Here is a 22,912-nt window from a genome sequence, read left to right on the forward strand (position 1 = left end):
AGACTCATGAATGTGGTTTGGATTATTCTGTTTATATTTATGTAGGAGACAGGTTATGTCCTTCTGATTTACTAAATTTACACTTCCATCCTTATCTCCAATTAACTTTCTCCGAAATGTTTTACATACAAATATGCACATGAGCATGTACACACACACACACACACACTTTATTTCTTTACCTGGTGGGGTCCAAGCTACAAATATGGAATAAGGCCCAATTACTGTGATATTATATGGAGGCTGGATTTCTTCTGGTGTCAGTACAGGTGTTTGTACAATGTAATCTTCACTAGGATTGCTGCCACCTCCAGTTGTGGCTTCCAATTTATAAATGTATCTATATTAAAAAGAAAGGATTGTATAAGGCAATGTACAAGAAACTTGAACAATGGTTGCTGGCTTTTCTCTCCATTGCTTAGTCCTAAATTTATGACAAATTGCAAATTTTCTGCTCTCTGTCCAGAAACGTCACTGTTGACCTGATAGTTTTTCTAGAACAGGCATCATTCTCCTCAGACTGTCATGATTTCTGCCCCTTTCCATTATATTTTTAACCATCTAGTAATTAATAACTTTTCCTAAAGATTTCAGAAAAGTCTTAGAGTGTGCCAGTAGATCGTGAAGGATTCAAATGAATCTTCCCCATTTTTAAATGGGTTAGAGTTTAGGGAAATATGTTTAGAGGAAGATGTTTCTAAATTGATCTGCTACTCTCTACAATAAAACTGAATTGATCTCTACTCTCTGCAGTAAAACATCTGTTGATCTAAGGTATATTTTGTTTCTGCTGAGATATGAATGGGAATGAATTGCAAATATGTGGAAGTTTTTCCCCCTAAAACCACTCATACCTATATATAGTGTAGCAAACAGAGAGAACATTATATTAGAAGAAAAATTAGTTGATGTAAAACAAAACTCTTTAAATCTTTTTATTGTTAGCTTATGAATTCATGTTTTTGAAGACAATTTGTTAATTTTTAAAGTTTAATACTCTGTGTATTTTATATACTTAAAAATTCTCATGCTCTTACATCAAATAGTTGACTATCTACATTTTTGAAAAATGTCATGTACTCTGAAGATTCAAGTAATGAGTTAGCACTTGAATCTTCAATATCTGAAATGAATTAAAAGATCTCATCATTATGAGATCTACTGAATGAGATTATTTAGCCAATTAATTTAATATTGTTTCATTTAGAAATGCACTCTTTCCAGTCCTGAAAAATTTAAAATTCTAACTATATGATTGGTAAAGTTTTCTTTTAGTTCACCTGCTGTTGGGCTCCAGATTTTTATCAGTGAAATTCTGCTCCTCACTGCCACCCAGGAAAACCAAAGTTCCATTACGACTCAATTGATACTGAGAAATGAGGCCATTGGGCTTTTCTGGCAGACTCCAAAATAATTCCACTGTTGTAGAATTGATGATAATGTGTCGAGGTGTCACCCAAACTCCTGGCAAAAAATAACACAATGAGGTTTTATTGTTAGAATAAAATATACACCTTATCAAAAGTCACACCATCACCTCACATACTATGATATTTTTATCTGTTGTTAAAAATTCTCATGGTGAAGCAACAAAAATACGTTTTCCTTACTTTGGAGATAAAATATAGAATTGGGTATAAATATATTTTTTAATGTTTTGATTATTTTATTTGTGAATTGTCTTTAAAAAGTGAGTATCAGACATTTGTGGTGGAAGATTTCTCTGTCTCAGCTGTTACTTTGAGTTTAATCAAGGCCTGAAAGACTACCCAGGAATTTTAAACTTCGATGCCTATTTAGTTGGAATATGTGGAAGTAATCATAAAGTAGTAATTACCTGAATTATCAAATTCAGTGAGGAACGTACTTTGCCTTTACTTCTCAGATACAACGTGTTGTTCTTTTTTTCTTTTTTTTCTCATTTACTGGCTTCTTTTTCCCTACTGGATCTCAAAAATGTGCCTCAGAGACCTAGGCTCTCTCCTCTCCCTTAGTCTTCCCTCTTCTTTTTCTCCTCTAGTTTTCCAACACTCACTTTCTAGATGATCTTCATTTAGTCTTCGTTTTCAGTATCATGTATATGTTGAATACTCCCAAATGCATATCTCTAAACTAAAACTCTCTCTTGAGCCTCAGACTCATGAACCCAACCGTCAACTTGACACCTCCATTTGGATGACTAATTATCAAAACTTAAAACATCGAAAACAGAACTCTTGGCTTTTCTTTTTTCTTTCTTTCTTTCTTTCTCTTTCTTTCTTTCTTTCTTTCTTTCTTTCTTTCTTTCTTTCTTTTTTTTTTTTACTGTATGGCGACTAACATAATATAATAAAAAATACTATTATAAAAAAAAATTCTTGGTTTTTCTGTTACAATCATCTCCCGATTTTGTCCATCTATTCATTTTCTTGGTCAAAACACACAAAATATTATTCTTGAGGTTCCCACTTTTTTCACCCTCAAATGCAATGTTGTCAAATCCTGCTCGTTCTACCCTGAATATATATAGTTCTCTATACCTTTACTGCCACCTCTTCTGATACAAGCTATGTTTCTCTCTCATGACTTCTATCATAGCCTCTAAACTGGTCTCTGAGTTTAAAATCTTCCCCTTATCTATTTCATGTAATCTTCATAATAGCATATAAATATATACATAAGTCACTGTAATCTTTGTAAAATATTCAACGCTTTTGAAGTTATTCATATAATTTCAATTCCTTATGATAACCCAATTATTCCTACATTTTTTCTGGTTCCAGCCACACTAGACTCCTATCCCCAGAATGCTTCCAGTTCTTTCTCACCTCTGAGCTTTTGCACTTCCATTCCTTCTGCCTGGAACTTTCGTTTATGACAACATGACATTTTTGCAATTTATTTTTGTAGTTCAGTGACCTGTGTGAATATCATCCTATCAGGGACGTCTCATTTGACCAACCTTCTCTAATGATAACTTTAACCTTCTCTAAAGGGATCCCAACCTAGTTTCTCTCTATCTTAGGTCCTTTTCTATTTTCCTTTAACACTCATGATATCATAATCATTTTTTTCTTGATATTACCACTATTTCTATGTTATCACTGGATGGTCTGCTTCCTTCTCCTGCTTCAATATGAGTTTAGTTTCACAAGGGTAAGAATCTTCTCTGTCTTATTTGTCAAGGTATCTTTATGGATAGATAGTACAATGTCTAACTGATATTGAATAAATAAATTTATTATAAATACATCCTGCAAATTACAATGTTAAGCACTGTAGTCATTTCTAGAGATGTAAGGTAAGATATGGCTCGTTCCTACAAGGAGTTTACTCTTCCGTGTAAAAGTTAAAATAGATAAACAGAAAACTGTCATTCAAGGTCAAACATTCAAGTACTCTTATTGATGTACAAACATAGCGATGGGGAACCTAGGCAATGAGGAAGATCAATTCTACCATTTCATGTTGTCATCTACGTATGCTCTGAATGGACACTGTAACTCTCTTCTTCAGCTTTTTTTTTTTTTAAGATTTTTTAAAAAAATTTATTTGAAGAGATAGAGACAGCCAGTGAGAGAGGGAACAGAAGCAGGGGGAGTGGGAGAGGAAGAAGCAGGCTCATAGTGGAGGAGCCTGATGTGGGGCTCCATCTCATAACGCCGGGATCATGCCCTGAGCCGAAGGCAGACGCTTAACGACTGCGCCACCCAGGCGCCCCTCTTCTTCAGCTTTTAAAAACTTATGCAATCAGTAGTTTTTGGTTGATTTTATCTCTACTGTAAGTTATTCAGTAAAGGATAAGATTTCAACACTTTTAAAAGAAAAATTTTCAGGACATTCAAATGCAATTTATTTAGAAACATCCTGAAAGAATCAAGACAAATCTTAAAACAGCTCAAACTTACTGATTTTTAAAGGAACAACTTACTCCTGAGAAGAAAGTAGTTCATTTTGTTCTGAAATAGATACTTGGACAAATCCACAAATCATAGTATACATTTATGTCTGGGTTTCTCTGCCAATAGTTGCTAGACGAGTCATCCAACTAATTAGAGTTCTGATTCAAACATGATATTAATTTGTTGATTTAAGAGATAGAGTATAAGGTTTAGTTCAAAATCTGCTTCCTGCAGTCCTATCTTTTTCACCTTTAAGGATGTATTAAAAATCACCAAGGTGCTAGAAAGGCTTTTACTTAGTTTCTACTTTGAATCAGTCAGTCAGCCTGGGGATATAGAGAAGTGAATGAAATAACATGAATCAAGATTTTGGGTTTGTTTCATGTTATAAATAAAAATTGAGTTTCATATTTATGCAAGGTGGTGAAAGCTCTGGTCGTGTTAGTAACAACCTTGTATCCATTGGGTTGGAAGTAATAGGAAGTTGAAATGCATAAAAAATACTCCATGGTTTTATTTGTATAATGATATGGGGACACCGTTACATTAGCAGTTGCAAGAAATCTTTGATAGAATAAGACCCTCTTTTGGTGAAATGTCTTAATGAGTCCCAGGTAGAGAATCTGCTTCTCTCTGTGGCATCAGAAAAACCTGTACTACATAATAGAAGGGCAGAGTTGAGGCAATTCAAGGAAAGGAAATGGATGGTCATGAGGGAAATCATCTCGAAGCGGGGGAAGGGAGGAAGTAAACTAGCTGAGAGGTATAAGAAGGAAAGGTCAGAAGGAAACCTTGGTGGTAGGTCTTTTACCCCTAGCTACCAAAAAAAGAACATGTCTACTAGATTTGTTTTAAATTTGTTTTGAGTGCCATGCAATATTATCCACTTCTCATTTCTCTACAAATCTTCATTCCAATTTAAAAATCCCAACATTTATTGTGGATTGGCTTTCTTTTGGAAGCTAGTAAAGGGACCCAGCATTGTATTGGCTCATGTCCTGGATGCCTTGACTTCTGGACTGTTATGATTTGTAGACTTATCCAACATTCCACCCAATTTTGTGTCATTTTCTGTGTCAGGCACTGTGGATGTGTGGATAAGGACATATAGTCTTTACACTTCAAGGAGCTCATAGCATTATGGTGAATAAAGATGAACAAATAAAAACTTATAATCTAGTTTTCTAAGTGTTCTAGGAAGCATAGTGCCTTGGAGCACTTAGGAAGGGTATGAACACAGAGTGGAGCAACATGGGGATGGATGGGAAGCAGAGATGATCATAGGAGACTTCTAGAAGGGGAGACATGTGAGCCAAATTAAAAAAAATGGGTTAGCTAAGTGAGGATGTAGGAAAGAGATCTAAACGGAGAGGAACCCACACAAAGTACTTGAAATACAGGAAAGTATGGTAGAATTCTAAGTACCTCAGCATGAGTGGTGCATTGGATGGCATGTGGGAAAGACCAAAAGACTCAACAGATAGGCAGAGGTTAAAATTTGAGGGATCTATTTTGTCTTACTGAGATGTGGATTTTTTTTTTCCTGGAAGGAAGTGGGATTTTATGGAGGTGACTAATGTGAAGTATGTCTATTTTGGCACAAGGGGTAAAGAATTAATATGAGAAAGAGGAGAAATGACTACAGGCAGGAAGACTAATTATGAGAAGTTAAAGGCATCTGAACTAAGTCAGCGCCGGAAGGGATGTAAAGGAAGTACACATTAAAAAAATCCTTAGATTTATTAATTTAAAATTTAAATTTAAATATTTATTAAAATTGAATAAAATTAATAAGATCTAATAAAATTTATCAAAACTTAAAATTAATTAATTTAAAATCAATAAGATTTTATGAAGAACTGCACATCACAACCTAGAAAAAAAGAGACACATTAAGAAAGTCCATTTTGGGCTGATGAGGTGGATGATGGTACTTGAAGGACTGAGAAGGGAGGTAAAGTAAGTTAGGAAGTGAGGAGAGAGATTTTAAGTGTTGAAAACTGAGGTTGAAGTATTTGCAAAACACCTAAATAAAAATATCTATAGGTCGGTGTATACCCAGGCCTTAAATCTATGTAGGCTTTGTGAGAGCTGAGGACTTTGGGAGCTTGTACTTGAGAATTCCAAGGGATACCATGGAGTTACAAGTGCAAGGAGTAGAGGAAGAATCTAAAGGAACGTCAACAGTTTAAAAAAGGTCAGAGGAAGAAGGATCTGGAATGCAATTGAGAAAGACTCATTTTATTTTCCTTTTTCCCCCCCATATTATCAATGCTGGAGGTGAGCATGCCTGCAATTTTGCATGACTGAACTCTAAAATTAATTAGAGCATGCTGGTATGGCAGCACTTCTAAAAAGAGACAAAAAAATCCAACTTGAACTCTTCCTATTTGACTGAAGGTACACAATTTCCTGTGAGGATAAAATTGTAGAGAATTATGTCCGACTTACAATGAGGTAGTAATGTACATTAGCTTTAAAAAAATTTTTTTTTATTATTTATTATTTTTATTTTTTTAAAGATTTTATTTATTACTTGACAGAGAGAGACAGCCAGCGAGAGAGGGAACACAAGCAGGGGGAGTGGGAGAGGAAGAAGCAGGCTCCCAGCAGAGGAACCCGATGTGGGGCTCTATCCCAGAACGCCGGGATCATGCCCTGAGCTGAAGGCAGATGCTTAACGACTGAGCCACCCAGGCACCCCCCCCCCTTTTTTTTAGATTGAAAATGAAAAATATGAGAGGAGCTCAGGGTAGTTATGAACCAAAGCTTCTTTTCATTCTCTCCGTATCTGCTTAGGACGCTCAAGTGTTAGACCTTCAAACTATGTCGGATTCACTCAAATAGGCATTTTGTAATTAGTTATATTTGGGTTATTAACACAAAAGGATATGCTTATTTCCATTTTAGAGTAAAACAACTGAACTTAATGTTGCTGTTGATTTGTTCTACAACCCTCAAGTTAAGTATTCAGACTACATTTATTTCACATACAAGTTATACACAAATGGCACTTCTACAGCCAGAAAATGGATTCTAAATCCATGTTTGTTCTGCAGAGGAAAGCCCATTTAGTTTATTATTCCTGTGCTCAGTTATTTGTGTTAAAGGAAAGGTGCATAAAGTTAAAAAAAGAAATCAAGTAAAACATTTCTCATCTCACACTCCTCTGTGCTGTTGAAAACTGTAAGTTTGTCATGAAATCTGAGCTCTTTTAAGAATTTTTTTTTGGAAAAGTGGGAAAATAGACACATATTTTCTAAGAATTTAAATATATGGATTTGATGAGTACACTGAAGCAAGAGACCCTGTTATTTTACCAGGTTTGAGTTGCAGCCAAAGCTGGTTGATAGATCCTTTAGAAATTATCCATTATCATCAAAGTATCCATTTGATAGTTTACCTTTCCAAAAAATCCACTGCTGGTTTCTTCCTTTCAAAGGAACACTAAGCTTTTTGACATGAAACATTCTTTATATAGAAAACATCATTAGTGAAATCCTGGTGAGGAGCCATATGCCCCATATGTGGAATTTTCCATTTTATTCCCCATTTACTGGTAGGAAGTTCAGGTCTAATATTCTGAGGTACAACAATCCCTTTCATTAGAAGAGTAATGGACAAGCAGTTCAGGACTCTCCAATGGTAATTAACATCATATTTCTCTTTAGAAACTCATGTATGCCTCCATTTTCCCACATTTAAAACAGGCAGATAATAAAGATGAGCAAAATAATTAGTTGATCACTATCCCAAGCTTCTAAGCCTATCTTTATTCTAAAAGTAAATGATAACACCCACCCCAGTTTTCAACCTACTGGTAACCATTGTTATGTGTGTATGCTTCCAGAATTTTTTCTATATTTTTATTTATCTATAGAAATGAATATAATTTTCCATGCATTTATATGCATAAAAGATACCATGCATTAATGTAGTTCTAGATTTCCTCTTCATATGTTTAGATTGTCTCATTATTTTAAACTGAGGTATGGAATTTCATAATGTGAATATACCTGAAATTATTTAGCAATTCCCCTATGCATAGACATTTACATTGCTTCCAATATTTTTCCATTAAATAAAAAAACAAAAATGCTTCAATAAACATTCTGGTATGTGTCTCTTGTACTTTTGTGGAAGTGGGGTTTTCTGGCATAGATAATGAATGTGAAACTACTGTGTCATAGAAAATTAACATTTTAAACATAATAGACATTGCCAATTTGCCTTCCAAGATGATGGTCCCACTTTACATATCCTCAACTGGTGTTGGATTTTGCATCTCTTCTAGTGTTTATTTATCAAAATCCTTGTTCTTCATGGTCCATCTCAGAACCCACTTGCTCCATCAAATCTTTTTTGATTTTCATGATGAGTTATAATCTCTCCCTCTTCAGACTAACCTGAGTATTCTGTTCATTTTCTTAAATTGATGTATGATTAACATACAATGTTATATTAATTTCATGTGTACAATATATTGATCTGGCAATTCTATATGTGACTCAATAAGTGGGGTCACCATCTGTCACCATACATTATTACAATATTATTGACCATTTGTTCCTTCTTAACATCACCTTTCAGATTCTCTCTCTCTCTTTAAAGATTTAATTTATTTATTTATTTGAGGGAGGGAAGGGCAGAGGGAGAGAGAATCCCAAGTAGACTCTGTGCTGAGCATGGAGTCCAATGTGGGGCTTGATCTCACGACCCTGAGATCAAAACCCTGAGATTATGACCTGAGCTGAAATCAAGACTCCAACGCTTAACCAACTGAACCACCCAGGCACCCTTATTTCTCTGTGTAAGTTTGGTTACTTGTCCTGTGTCTTTGACTTGATGGTAAATTCTTCATGGTAGCAAGTAAGTCAACTTTAGCAGTGAGCACGTCCTTGTTATATATCAGGCATTCCAGAAATATTTAACTTTTGATTTTTTGAGGAATTTTATATCTAAGTACACAATACTTTTTTTTTTCACAGAAAACTAAATTTAAGAGGTTTAAACAATTGAAACCAAAATTTATGTTGGGAGACTTATAGCTGAACCAAACCTGAGGAATGGGAACCTAGAATACAATTTTGTTTTGTACCTGTCGACTTTATTCCTTCTTTGTTTGACATGAAAGGGTTTATAGAATTCACTTCAAAATGCCATATGAAAACTTCTTCTCCCAAATCATGGATATTTTTTAATTACCTTCAGGGGCTGCCTGCAGTGTCTGACCTAGAAAAGGCTCACTTGAAGTGCATCCAGCAGATGTACAAGCTGTAAGAGTGAAGCTGTAGTTGGTGTATGGCTGGAGACCTAGAAAGAGCAAACAAGAAATAAAGTACATCTTGAGAGGATTATTTATTATCAATTAAGCACCAGAAGTAACATGCAGGGTTGTAGATATGATTTCCAAAAATTTTAAAAGCAGAAAACACTCTTTAATGGAGATATGAACTTCACAAGCAGCTTGGTATAAATAGAAACTTCATTTATTATTAATAAAGTAATAAATTCTCAGCCTTAGAAGAAATCTTAAAATTCATGCAATCCATCCACCCAGACATCTTTCTCTTGATTCCCTTGTAAAAGAGGTCATTGAAAAGACTGCCTTGCCTAGGTGATCAGAGTACTCAACTCTCAAAGAGCCCATTCTTTAGAGTGCTCTAGAGTTCTCCTTATTTTGTTTGAAAGTCCTTCCTTATATTGTGGTGAATTCTTTCCAACACTTGCACCCCCAGGGACATATAGAACAAATCTAATTTCTTTTCCACATGACAGTTCTTCAAATATTTGTAGACAGCTATCAAATCCCCCCTGAGTCTTCTCTTCTCCAGGCTAACCATCCCAGTTTCTGCAACTGCTTCTTATATGAAGAGGGGTGGAAAAAATAAAAAGAAGGTTAGAGTCAACATTTTTTTAGCCCCAAGACATATTCAGCTTATATTCACACCACCTTCCTCACTTTTTTTTTTTTCTAACTTTGCGCTTCTTCACCATCTGTGCCCATAGAGTACCATTTCACACTTAACTTTTGTAGTTTTTTGGGGGGGTATGTTGGTTTTGTCTTTACACATTTATTAAACATAATTTGATGAGGGGATAGTGTTTATTGTATTCAGAATATGACATAGCCCAGTAACTGCTCAATAAGTTCTCAGGAAAAATAAGAATGGCAATCCATTTACAGTAGAAGTTGTATGTGGTTAGACTTCACTACTCCATAGCTGGTGACCTTGGGCAAGTTACTTAGCTTCTCTTTGCCTTGATCTTCTGATCTGTAAAAATGGGAACTATAGCAGCTAGCTTTTAAGGCTTTTGCGAAGATGAAATGGGTTACTTAGAGAAGTATTTTCTCTGAGCAGAAGCAACCTTAAGACTCAGCAGCATTCGACAAAGAGTCTACGGAGGCTAACATTTCTTGCCTTGATTCTTGGGAAAATTCAAACAATGCCTAAGCTCAAAAATTTTCCTTTCCTTAGAGAATAGGACTTAGTCTATATGTTGAATAATTGGGATAAATGATAACATGTATATAATAATTATTATATTAATTTTTCATGAATTCTGAACTACATTTTTATATATATTGTTCTTTTGGTGGCATGACTTTTTCCAGAGACATTCATGTGTCACTCTGTGGCTTTAAAAGATTTTGACCACTCTACACACTACACGCACCACTTGTTATTCCCTCAAATTACTTTCTTCTTCATAACCCTCAACATTATCTGATGCTTTATTATGCCTGTTTATTCATTGTTTGTCTCCCCCTCTAGGATGTAAGTTCTAAAAGAGCACTATAGGATCTGTATCAAAAAGATACCACTGTATCCTTCAAATAATGACGGGCACAAAGTAGGTGCTTGTTAAATGAATGAAAAAATTAATTAACTGGTTCATTTAGAATTAGAGCACTGGTCTGGGTTTTCTGCTAAAGCAATAATGTTCTGCAGCTGGAGCTCCTTCAGGATTCAGTTTCAAAGCCCTCTGTGTTTCCTTATCAATTTAGCGATAAGATGCAGATACTTATTTGATCGTAATCTTACATTTGGTTGCTATGGGGGATTTACATAATTTTGATGTTTACCTGATTTATAGATAAGAAATATGATGAAAGATCTAAGCCATACCCAAGCCATATATGTTTGATAAAAGCTTATGGAAAAGTGCTAAAGATAATAAAATGTACAGCTCAAAAGAAAAAGGGAGGAATCGTCTTAAGAATGAAGGTCAGAGACTGCAGTGGCAGGCTGATTTAGTCTGACGATGCTCCCTCTTTACTCTTGCTACTGAAAAACGGGGTCTAGACCCTTGTAACACTGTTTCATCTGGATAGCTTACTTTCTCACTTAGAATGTAAGCCCTTTGAGAGTAAGGTTTATGTCTTTGAGGGTTTTTTTCATCATTTTTTTCCCAGTAGTGCCTATTCTAGGTGTTTGATGTTTGTTAAATACCGTTTAAAGAACATAAAACCCATACAAGTGCTCCATGAAGATGTCAGGCTATGATGTCCATGACATCCAGACAAAGTGTGATCTGACCAAACAGGCCCTTCCTCATAATTCCATGGGTGTCTCTGCCCACAACATTCATTGTGTAAGCAATTCCATTCTAGATGCAGAACATTATTAAAATAATACAAAAATTAATGGAATGTGAAACAATAAATATTTTCTAGATTTTGTCTGAATGCCAGACTTAAGTATGGGTGGTAAAAGTGAAGCAATGCTTGGTCTTTCTCTGGAATTTTCTTATCAAACAAAACCAAAAAAACCCCCCAAAACGAGGCCCAATTATCCTCTTCATTTTGTGTTTTTAGCTAGTCTGAGTCAGGGAATCGGTGACTATTGAAAAATAATATAGGATGCATCTTAGAAAAAGTAGAGAAAATTTTTCATCACAGAGGTGTTCTAAGATTGATGAGAAGTTTGAGGGTGTTTGCAATGAGGATAGTAGCTAAAAAGAAAATTAATGTTTATGAAAATAGAAATTGTCTTTTCCTTACAAAATCTTTCTGAAGCAAGTTAATTGGTATCCATTTTACACATAGCACAGAACACTAGAAGACAGTTAAGAAACAGTACAGCAGTGGAGGGGCTAGCTCATTAGGAATTTTCCATAGATTAAGGAAGGTGTGCCAGAGAATTCTGTTACAGGTGTTTGAATTGCATGGTGTGGGTTGGCCTTGCAGAGCATGGTGCCAGGTCTAGTGGAGGAATATGCATCTCTTGAAACTACTGGAGTACCAGAATCAAGGAAGAAGTATTTAGAACTGAGCACTGGGTAGAGAGTCTCATTTGGGAAGCTAGGGGAATTCAGAGACATCACCAATCAAGAGGAATGGATGTGATAAACTAGGGAAAGGAGACAAAAATGAAAGTACAAGAAAGACAAGAATGGGAGGCATGAGACCATAAGGGAAGGAGGAAAAGACAAATGGACTTAATCTAATTCATGGGCGGTTCATCCTCAAGGATTGTGTCTGGCCCTGAAATACAGGTATGGTGGCCAATTTAAAGGGCCATTTGGAACAAAGGTAGAAATATTCATCTCATTTCAACTCACATTTGCCAGTTTGTGTTGTACAACTCCCCATCTGCTATATTTACCATCCAGAGTCTACTTACACTTCCTTTTATAACAGAGCTCCAGTTTTCCTTGTGGAAACCAGTCTTTTGGCTACTAACAGGCTTTATGCATGATTTAGGATTAACTCCACCTGGATTGACTACTCCTGGACACAGTTCCACATTCCCCTTGCAATGTTAGCTGCTCAGGATTGAGTCTGTGACCTCATTTAGGTTAAGGGAAGGTAGGCCTTGAACATGAACTCTCATTTTTACTGCTGGTAGTTCTTTGTTCACCACATAGTGCCTGAGAATGGAGGAGAACTCCAAGGTAAAAAGAAATTGGGTCTTGGAAACATCTTAGCCTTGAGTCTACACCTGATTTTTTTTAGTTACATGAGCCAGTCAATGTCCATTTGTTAAGCCTGCTTGAACTGAGTTTTCTGTAACTTGCAAGAAAAAAATTTCTAAATAATACTAATATTATAGTTACTAATAATGTCACATGCTGGCACACAAGTTCAAATTCTTATATGTTACACAAGGGGACCATAAGCAGCTGTTATTGCCCTATGCATGTTAGAGATAGTTACAAGATTCTGGCAGAGATAATTAGCAACAACATGAAAAGGTTTAGTGAAAAGGTGAAGAGGTTTCACCTTGAATATCACCAGAATAGGAGTTATTATTCCTGCCTCACAGGTAAGAAAACTGAGGCTCAGAGAAGCGAATGTTCTACAGTGAATGAGTGATCAGATTGGGCTAGAGACAAACACACAACTTGAACACCAAGTCCTGTGCCCTCCCATCACATAAGAGTGACAGCCAAACGCACTGAAAATTTTCAACAGCTCTGTACATTAATTAGATATACATTATGAGAAATGGAGTTATTTTTAAGGAAATTGATTACTAGATTACATGAAAACATAGTAGCTGAAGTTTACTGAACACCATTTGCAGGCCTTCTTCTGTGTGCTTCCTGGATATTAACACAATCAAAACCCTTGCTAACTCCCTGAGGCACTGCAATTATCTGCTCATTTTATAGGTAAGGGAGCTAGAGTATAGACAGTTGGAGGAACTCATCTATTATTACAGAGATAAGCTTGGGCGAGCTCAGGATAGAAGTCTGGGCAGCTGGGCTGAGAAGTATGGCCCAGAGCAATATGGTCAGGCTCCTGAAACATTGGAAAATGATGACATAGGTTGCTTATCTATATCTATATCCATATCTGTATATATATATCTTCAAGTGGGAATATATGTTTAAATATGTCCATTTTGAATATTTCCACAATTCATGTACTGAAGTGGTGCAGCCTTGCTGTTAGGAGAGAAGCATGTGAAGTTAGATTATTTTGGGTTCTAATCCCTTAACTACTTATTAACTACTGCCACGGGCCAGCCTTCTGACCTCTAGGTGCCTCAGTTTCCATATCTGTAAACTGTGGGCATGATGGTATAGACTCCTTATTTGGGTTACAGACTAACTGGAGGGAAGGCAATATCTGAATCCTTAATTATCTATATCCTATGTCTTAGGTCTTGGATTTTTCATATTGTCAGAGGACTAAATTACTAACAGGCTTGGTTCAAATAATCTGTAAGGAAAGCATCAACTGCCATCAGGCATAAATGATTTACATGAACTAGACGACCTTTCATATATATGACTGTAAAACTCAATAAAATCAGCACTTTTCAACCAGAATCTGTTGCCATTTTAAGTAAGTTTCTATTGGTGGTCCTTAAAATGAGATATATATGAAATATAAGTAACAGGCATTGAAAAGGGCACGCCAACTGAAAACGACTCACGAATTGATCAGGACGAGAAGAGGGAAATAAAGAGATGTCTCAAAGGAACCATTCTGACTGTAACTTAATCCTGAAGTCCAAGAGTAGAAGGAGAAAAGAAAACATCATTCAAGCGCTCAGCATTGAATTAAAAGAGTAGGAGATAGGGGTTGTAGAGCAGAGAAAGGCAAATGCATGGAGAAAAGCCAAGCATTTAACATTTCAGTGCAGTGGAGATTACAGTGGCTGCAAATTACCTGAATTTCCCTACAGGGAATCATGTTCTCTCTTAAAGGAAGGAAGCATACTATAACCAAACTCATGACAATGACACTTTCCAGTAACATTACGTTCAAGAATAAATGTGTGTTAAAAGGGATCACCTAAAGTCTGCCTATGAATCATAAAAATATGATTTGGAAAACAGAATTAATGCTATGTCAGTGTCAGTTACATTTGATATACGACATAAAGGACAGCTTGTTTCTAATTTTTAATCTCCAGATCAATAGTCAGGAGAAGGCGTTTTGTCCATTATAACCTCAGATAGCAAGTGCCTCTTCAGAGCATTCATCCGGTTAGTCTATAATGTCATCTACTATTTTCTAAAGAATTACCAAATAATCCTACAAAATATGCAATTTTGCAAGTTCTTCCATCACATTGGTCAGTGACGAGTTCAAGGGCTGAGAGGCCTGGGTTACTTTAAAAACTTTTTGGTAGGTAGTTATCAGATGTTGTACACCTTTTGGGCAAGAAACTTGTCTCGGCACCAGTACACACAAACTGGGTGCTTGGCAGAGCCCCTCTGAATCCACATGCAATCCTGCTGTTGTGAACCGCCTCTTTCTGCCCTTATTTGCCTTGGATCTCACTAAGTGATGCCCCCCAGAATGTCTGTGCTCATAGAGATCCCCAGGAATTTCCAGGGCTCACTGGCAGTGTCGGCGAGGTGGGTAGAATTATAACACGATTCCGCTTTAAATGAATAATTCTGTGTGAAAATCTGAATGTTCAAAACTGATACATCAAGATATTGTGGAATTGCTTTAGAGACATCTAAGGCACCTTTACAGATGATCTGTTTTACGAAATTGGATTAAGAAATGTGTCAGGAGCTCACATGCTGGAGTCCCCTTTTCATGATAGTACCACCCACCCCCAACCTCAGGAGCTACCATCCCAGTTAGTCAAGCCAATTTCTTGCCTGTTTGTGAGCAGCCATTGGAACGGTCCGTTTCCTGTATCAACGCTTCATAGTATGAATTCAGTTGACAGCTCATGAACTGGGCATCAAAACATCAAAACAAAGGTGCTCTTGCATTGCAAATGCCTGTGAGGTAACCTCATCACTTTTGCTTCCGACTACTTGCTACAAGCCTAGTTGTTTCTTAATTCCATATTTTGTGTGAAATTCCAGGCCCTAGTTTAGGTCCTCCTCCCCAATAACTTAGAAATCAGATACATCCCAAGAAGCACTTCCCAGATAAATTACTTCTTGGCTCACTCTCTTTCCAAATGCAGATCAACTTTAAAACTACTATTGGGGGCGCCTGGGTGGCACAGCGGTTAAGCGTCTGCCTTCGGCTCAGGGCGTGATCCCGGCGTTATGGGATCGAGCCCCACATCAGGCTCCTCCGCTATGAGCCTGCTTCTTCCTCTCCCACTCTCCCTGCTTGTGTTCCCTCTCTCGCTGGCTGTCTCTATCTCTGTCGAATAAATAAATAAAATCTTTAAAAAAAAAAAACAAAAAAACAAACTACTATTGAATAGTCCAAGAAAAGACCCTTGCTTTTGATTTCAGTAACATTCTTTCAGTAAACGTCTTTCTTCTCTGGAGTCCGGTGCTGTACTAGACCAAAGCCGTTTTTACCCTACAGTTTCAGGCAGAGTCTTCTCTAGAACCAGAATGTGGCATCAGGGGGCAGCCAAGCCTGATGCTTCTCAGAAGCTCGACAACAAGGACATATATTGCAGCAGGAGTCTTTAGAGCTCTTGGGGCAAAACAATGACTGCCTAGGCAAAGAACCCCAAAATATCTGAAAGTTCAGGGGAAACCTTTTTCTTTAACTATTAGTGTCCAGGTAGCTGTTGACTATAATTCTTCAGCTATAATATTCGATCTATAAGAATGTTTTTTAAAAGTATAAAATAGTGGTTGATGCTATGCTATTCTTTATTTCTTTATTTTGCAAACAGCCAGGCACAAAGTTTTCCTCAGGGTCGGAAAAATGAAAATAAAATGAATTGTTGTATCTATTTTGATAGGTCTGATGCCCGGCGGTCAGTCGTCAGGTAACTGGAGCAAATGCAGTACAGAGCATTACATGCAATATTCTGAGAACACTGACGGTAGGCTCCGGAAGCTGTTCTGAGGACAGGATCACCGTCCTAGTTTTCTTCCTCTCTGTTTCAGTTAAAGAAATAGACTGCCAATAAATCCAGACTGCCAGAGATCAAGGCTGGCTTCACGGGCATGTGACCCAAGATCCCATAGGGAGGAAGTACTGGTGCTTGATTCTATGCTCTGTTTTTAAACATTCTTAATGACATTTTTTTGAAAAATATATTATTCTCTAAAAAAAAGTTTATGAACTTTTTATTTCCAATACAGTTAACATACGGTGCCATATTCGTTTCAGGTGTTCAATAGAGTGATTCAGCAACGCTATACATGACTCCGTGCTCATCACGATAAGTGTAATCTACTCTTAATCCCCTTCACCTAATTCACTCATCCCCACCTCTGGCAACCACCAGTTTGTTCTCTAGGGTTAAGGGTCTGTTCCTTGATTTGTCTCTCTTGTTCTCCCCCTTTGTTCATTTGTTTTGTTTCTTAAATTCCACATATCAGTGAAATCACATGGTATTTGTCTTTATCTGACTGACTTATTTTGCTTAGCATTGTACTCTTGGGCTCCATCCACATTGCTGCAAATGGCAAGATTTCACTTTTTGTGGCCAAATAATATTCCATTGTAGATATATACACATTTTAAAAAAATCCATTCATCTATTGATGGACACTTGGGCTGCTTCCATAATTTGGCTATTGTAAATAATGCTGCAGTAAATGTAGGGGTGCATGTATCCTTTTGAGTTATTGTTTTTGTATTTTTGGGGCAAATACCCAGTAGTCCAATTATTTTTACCCTTTTTGAGGAACCTCCAAAATGCACCACTGCATTCCCACCAACAGTGCACGAGCATTTTCACCACATCCCTGCCAACACTTGTTGTTTCTTATGTTTTTGATTTGAGTCACTCTGACAGGCGTGAGGTGACATCTCATTGTAGTTTTAATTTGCATTCCACTGATGATGAGCGATGTTGAGAGTGTGTCTGTTGGTCATCTGCATGTTTTCTTTGGAGAAAAGTCCTCATGTCTTCTGCTCACCTTTTAATTGGATTATTTGGTTTTTGGATGTTGAGTTGTATCTAAATAATTTTTGAATGAAAGACCCCACATTCTCATTTTGCACTGGACTCTGCAAATTATGTAGCCATTCCTGACTGAGATTTAGATGTATTTGATGGTGAGATTTTTGTATCCAATCAAAACAGAATAAAATCGTTCAGATACTAGTTTACCATTCAATATCTGTGCACTCAACAAATATTCTTGAATGCTTAACATGCTAAGTACTCTTATAGGTGCCTATCGCAGTATAGATAATACAATGCCAAACAGGGGGCTACCGTCTGTCCTTAAAAAGCTTCACCAATTAGCTGAAGAACAGAGGCAAGAAGAAAGGATATTGCAATAAAGTATTATAAATGCCAAGAGAGCTGAGAGCCAAGTGCGGGCTACCATGGAAGTACATAGTGGAATTATCTAAATATAAGATCCCCTTATAAAGAATTTCCACATTTTGTGATACTGATGGTCAAAGTGTGTTCTTTTTTTTTTTTCTTCAAAAATGGCGTGCAGGATATCTGTTTCAGTACATTAGTATAGTGCATGTCTGCTACAACCTGCAATGTTAGGGTATATGCTATTTTAGCCCCGGAGATCTTCACAAGCTTCTAAGAAAATAGAAAAGGAAGGCAAATTGTTCTTTCCTCACTAACTTAATGCTGGTGGGTCTTCCCTTTCAAGGAAAATGCAAAGATAAGCAACTTTTCATAAATTATTTTGAAAACAGTTTTCCCAGAGTTAAGAGACACATAAGCCCTTATCAAATCTGCTGCTAAAGAGGACATGATTAATTCATTTTGTTCTCCGTGGCCCTAATTATTTAGTTAATCCTTTCTCCATCTCTTCTGCCCAGTGCCCACGCTAGGAGGCCCATATATAAAGCAGTGGTAACCCAAAGTGAAACAATGCCATAACTGACATCCCAATTGTTCTGTGCAGGATGGTGGACCTGTTTAGTAATAAATGATATGAAAAGGTCTTTTATTGACAAGCTGCCATGTGCTGTTTGCATTAGCGGATATGAGAAGATGATGGCTGTTTCTCCTTCGTCCCCACGGTATTCAGCTCAGTGAGATAGCAGAAAATGCTTCAGTTTACTTAAAGCATTGATAACACCTTTAAATAATTAACTGAGGACTTCCTGTCTTCAATTACTTAATGCTTTTTTTAACATCTTGAGAGGATTATAAGCAATTTATGGATTTCACATGATGAGTGCATTCGCCACTATTCCCACAAAGCATTTACGGGATCATGTTTCTAAAGCTTTGAGGTAATTAAAAATAAGCATGGAGACAATGGGGCTGAGGCAACGTGCTCGCTTTCCCTTCTGTCATTTCTAAGGACCTAGATTTTCAGGCTCCAGGATGACTAGTGCTACAGCTTCATTAGTGTTTGTTAACTTAGGGAATGCCAAGGTTTTGGAAATGATGAGAAAATCAAAACATTTTTCCCAGGGGGTACAGGCAGCTCTTTAATCAAACATTTGAGATGCAATGTAAAACAAATTTGGTTGTTTTACTTCATTCCATGAACTCAGTAAAATAGTCATTCATATCATAAAATACTTCCATAGTGAATTTGGTCAGTCAGAGAACTATGGAACTGAATTTTTCCTGGCAGAGAAGGTACGTGAATATTATATAGATCTCAGGTTTTAGATGAGCTCATGCCTAGCACCGTTGCTGTCCGGTGGGAACTGCATATAGGAGGCTCCACTCGGTGAGGTTTCGCTGAATGAGAGTTTACGTCTTCATTCAACAAAGACATTTCTCTTCAGGGCTGTCTTGCCCAAGTGAAGTACTATCTAAATCTATTTAAAATGGTACAGAGGGATGAGCCAAATGAATCCTAAGGCTTGTTTTCATTTTATGATCTTATAAAAAGTAAAAGCATGTAGAAAAACTTTAAAATATTTATCCTAATAAAAGAGAACTCCTGGCATCAAGTGATGTGTATGAGATCCTCTATGACATGAAAATATTCATTGAAAATGACAATGAGAGGAGGAGTGAGTGGAATAAAGGTGTTTTAAGAAAAAAATTTTTCTAATTATTTTATAATTCATGAGGCTATAAATCCTGTTGGTTTGAACATTACGTTTGAATTTAGTCTGTTGCCATGTAAATGCTGTTTTTTTAAAAAAAATGCAAACCAGAATAGCTCACACAGTTCAAAGCCCATGCTGGCTAAGTAGACATACTACAAGAAGGAGAACATTCCATATCACGGTATCCCAGTTTTTTGTGAAACCTTTACTGATACAAAATCTAAATGTGCCTTAACTTGGCTTTCAAAACTCTGCAACTGACATTCCATTTTCCATTCCAAGTCATTCTTTTGATTTCCCCCACTGCATTCTTCAGAGTTCTGCTGTGGCATCAGTTACCCTGTATTTGCAATTAGTTCTTACCTTGTCAGTGTTCCCTATCACTGGGAGCTTCTTGAGAGCAGCAATCTTGTTTTAGAGCATTTAGTGTACTCTCTAGACCACAGCAAGCAGGCAACATTGTTTTGTTTTTTGGGATTTGGAATGAAACAGTATTCTGATGCCTTGGGCACCCCGAGCATGTCACTTTCCTTCTTCATTTTTTAAATGTGGATATTAAAAACATCCCTCACTTACAGGGATGTGATGAGAACCAATCGTGTCCAAATGCAAATAGTTCTTTAAAATTATAAGGCACATGTTAATGTAAAGTTTTATTATGCAAAACAACAGCATTTCAACTATTTGTGATCATTTTCACTTGCAGTGAACTAAGATCTAAGAAATAAATTTAATAATCTGAATTGATGAGAGCTTTTCCCATTATCATTGATTTAGCTCAGGATCTTCAGAAAAGGGATGCAATGTGCTGGTCTGCAAATATTTTTGAAGCACCTTCAGCAGGCTTCTGGCACTTCTGGAAAACAATGGATATCTGACAATGAATGTCTGCTTGTGTGTCGGGGAATCATAGAATTAAGAGTAAATCATGATGAACTGATTTTTCCACCTGTGTAGTATAACCCGTGCCTCCTTTGAGGAAAACTCTGGCACACTCTTGCAGGCTTTTCTGTATTTCTTTATGAGTTTCCTGATCTCTGGTATCAATGCTCCCCGCAAGCCATGGGGTCCAATGGAAGGAAGAACATTCACTCAGGAGGCCTTGGAAGTAAGCTGCTGACAATAGGGGAAAAGTAAGTTTGGAACCTCTTGCCTGTGGCCTCAGAATCTAAACTTACACAACTATTTGGGATGATTCCGTAGATTCGGGTAATGAACTGAGTTACTTAATATCTCAAAGTATTCTTTTCTGCGAAATACAAGCCATAACTCTCTTCACTGCATAGGTTTGTGAAGAGTATCAAACGAGATAGTACATGCCAGGTGGCACATGTGAAATTCACTTATTCCCAAACATTCGTGTAACATCCACGGATGTGTCAAGGATTGTTCTAGGCGCTGGAAGTACTGTATTGAATGAACTAGGTACAGAAGGTCTCTGTAAGGCTGGAGCTTATATCCCAGTGGGGGGAGACATAAAAAACAGACACTATCAGGCAGTGAGATGTCCATGATGAAAATAAGACAAGGTGATGCTGTAGTGTATCAGAGAAACTTCCTTAGAGTGGGGACGTCAGAAGATGCTTCTCTCCTCTTCAGAAGTGACATTCAAACCAAAACATGTTAATTATTATTATAATCACTTCTAATAATTATCTGACTTTATACTATTATACTGTACTATTATTATTTTCTTAAGGTTAATTATAATAAATGTTATAACAAACTATAAAAATAATACGGTCACTATTAATTAATGTTAATAATAACAAATTGTCACAAACAGTCACCTGTCAACCATTCCGTGTATTAGTTAGTTACCCACTCAGTAGATTAATGTTAGCCTCTGGCTGATTTCTCCCTGCTTTCCAGTACATTCTTGGCTATCCTTGTCCCATTATCTATGAGTATATCCTTGGGGAATGAAAATGCATCTTACCGTTTGTCTGAGGGAAAAAAAGTTAATACTGATGCAAAAACCCTACACATAATGCATATCAAAGCCAAATATAAATTATTTCTGAAGTTATCTGCTGTTGTGGCTTATTGCTGCCAGTGTGGGTTCTTCTATTAGCATGGATAAGTGGGACCTGACCATATGTCAAGAGAACACGTCCTTTCGAAGTGACCTCATATATCAAACACACACCCCTGGGATGCTTTGCCCCCCTAACCACAATGACAGACTCTTCCGGTAGGTTTTCCTCTTTTTTTTCACCTGTGACCGTATGCTGCCTCCTGTCAGTGGTGCCAGTGTAGATGAGACCTTTCCCAACCTGCCTGAGCTGGTACTCTTTAATGACACCATTTGGTTTCTCAGGGACACTCCAGCTCAAATGCAGAGCCTCTGCACTGGGCGCCGTGACTCTGGGCGGCAGGACGCTCTCCGGAACTCCTTGGGTAGTAGCTGCAACTACCTGCAAACATAGGAATTAAACAGCAATTTACGGTAATAGGACACTAGGTATTCTGATCAACGAGAATGTCACTTTTGTTTTAAAATGTTGTGTCTGGCCTGGCATATCATTAGCAGGGGCTTGGAGAAACAGTCTCACCCCCTCTTTTTTTTTTTTTTAATTCTTTTCCTCCCATCCTATTTAAACAATGAAATCTGACCTTGAATACATTACATAAGTCTCAGACTACCATTTATCACAACAGGTTCAACAACAATTTTGACGGCAGAGTGCAGCCCTCAGTTTAAACAAGTAAAATCTGGCTGGCAGACTGTCTTACTGGAGAACTCTTGATAACTCTCTTCCATATGGCCCATCAGTGTCTTTGCATTTTAACAGCCTGATTTTGTACCTTTTAAGCACCAGTAAATATGAAGCAAAACCCACATCTGAACTTGCATATAATACGCTTTGAACAGTATAAATGGGCAGATTTTTTTTTTTTTTGTATTCTTCCTAGGATACCCAGGATGACTTGACAGCATTGTACCAATATTCTAAAAAAGAACTGAATGAGAAGGAAAAAAGGTTAAATCAACTGGTTATTTATTCAGCGTTATCGAAATACAATTTTGGACAAAAATTAGCTGCACTTGTTTTTTCACAGAATTAACTCTGGTTTCAGTTTTTTAACCAATTGCTCTGGCATCTGGTAGGCAGGAGCTGTGCCTGTGTAAAAAAGCACGGAATTGTTCTAGGACCGTTCGGACCATAACTTTTGATTGGGCCAATCAGCTGCC

General features: G+C 37.0%; 1 protein-coding gene across 1 annotated transcript in view; it reads right to left on the minus strand.

Annotated features, from left to right (window-relative positions):
• USH2A (usherin) overlaps positions 1 to 22,912 on the minus strand; it is a 676,313-nt gene that overhangs the window by 118,947 nt on the left and 534,454 nt on the right. The window contains exons 55-58 of the mRNA XM_026517347.4: positions 21,935 to 22,133; positions 9,087 to 9,194; positions 1,281 to 1,464; positions 183 to 340 (exon numbers count right to left, since the gene is read on the minus strand). Coding sequence (XP_026373132.2) covers positions 183 to 340; positions 1,281 to 1,464; positions 9,087 to 9,194; positions 21,935 to 22,133 — 649 coding nt within the window. The remainder of the gene's footprint in view (positions 1 to 182; positions 341 to 1,280; positions 1,465 to 9,086; positions 9,195 to 21,934; positions 22,134 to 22,912) is intronic.

The sequence above is a fragment of the Ursus arctos genome, unplaced genomic scaffold (assembly GCF_023065955.2).
Source record: "Ursus arctos isolate Adak ecotype North America unplaced genomic scaffold, UrsArc2.0 scaffold_2, whole genome shotgun sequence".
Taxonomy (NCBI): Eukaryota; Metazoa; Chordata; class Mammalia; order Carnivora; family Ursidae; genus Ursus; species Ursus arctos.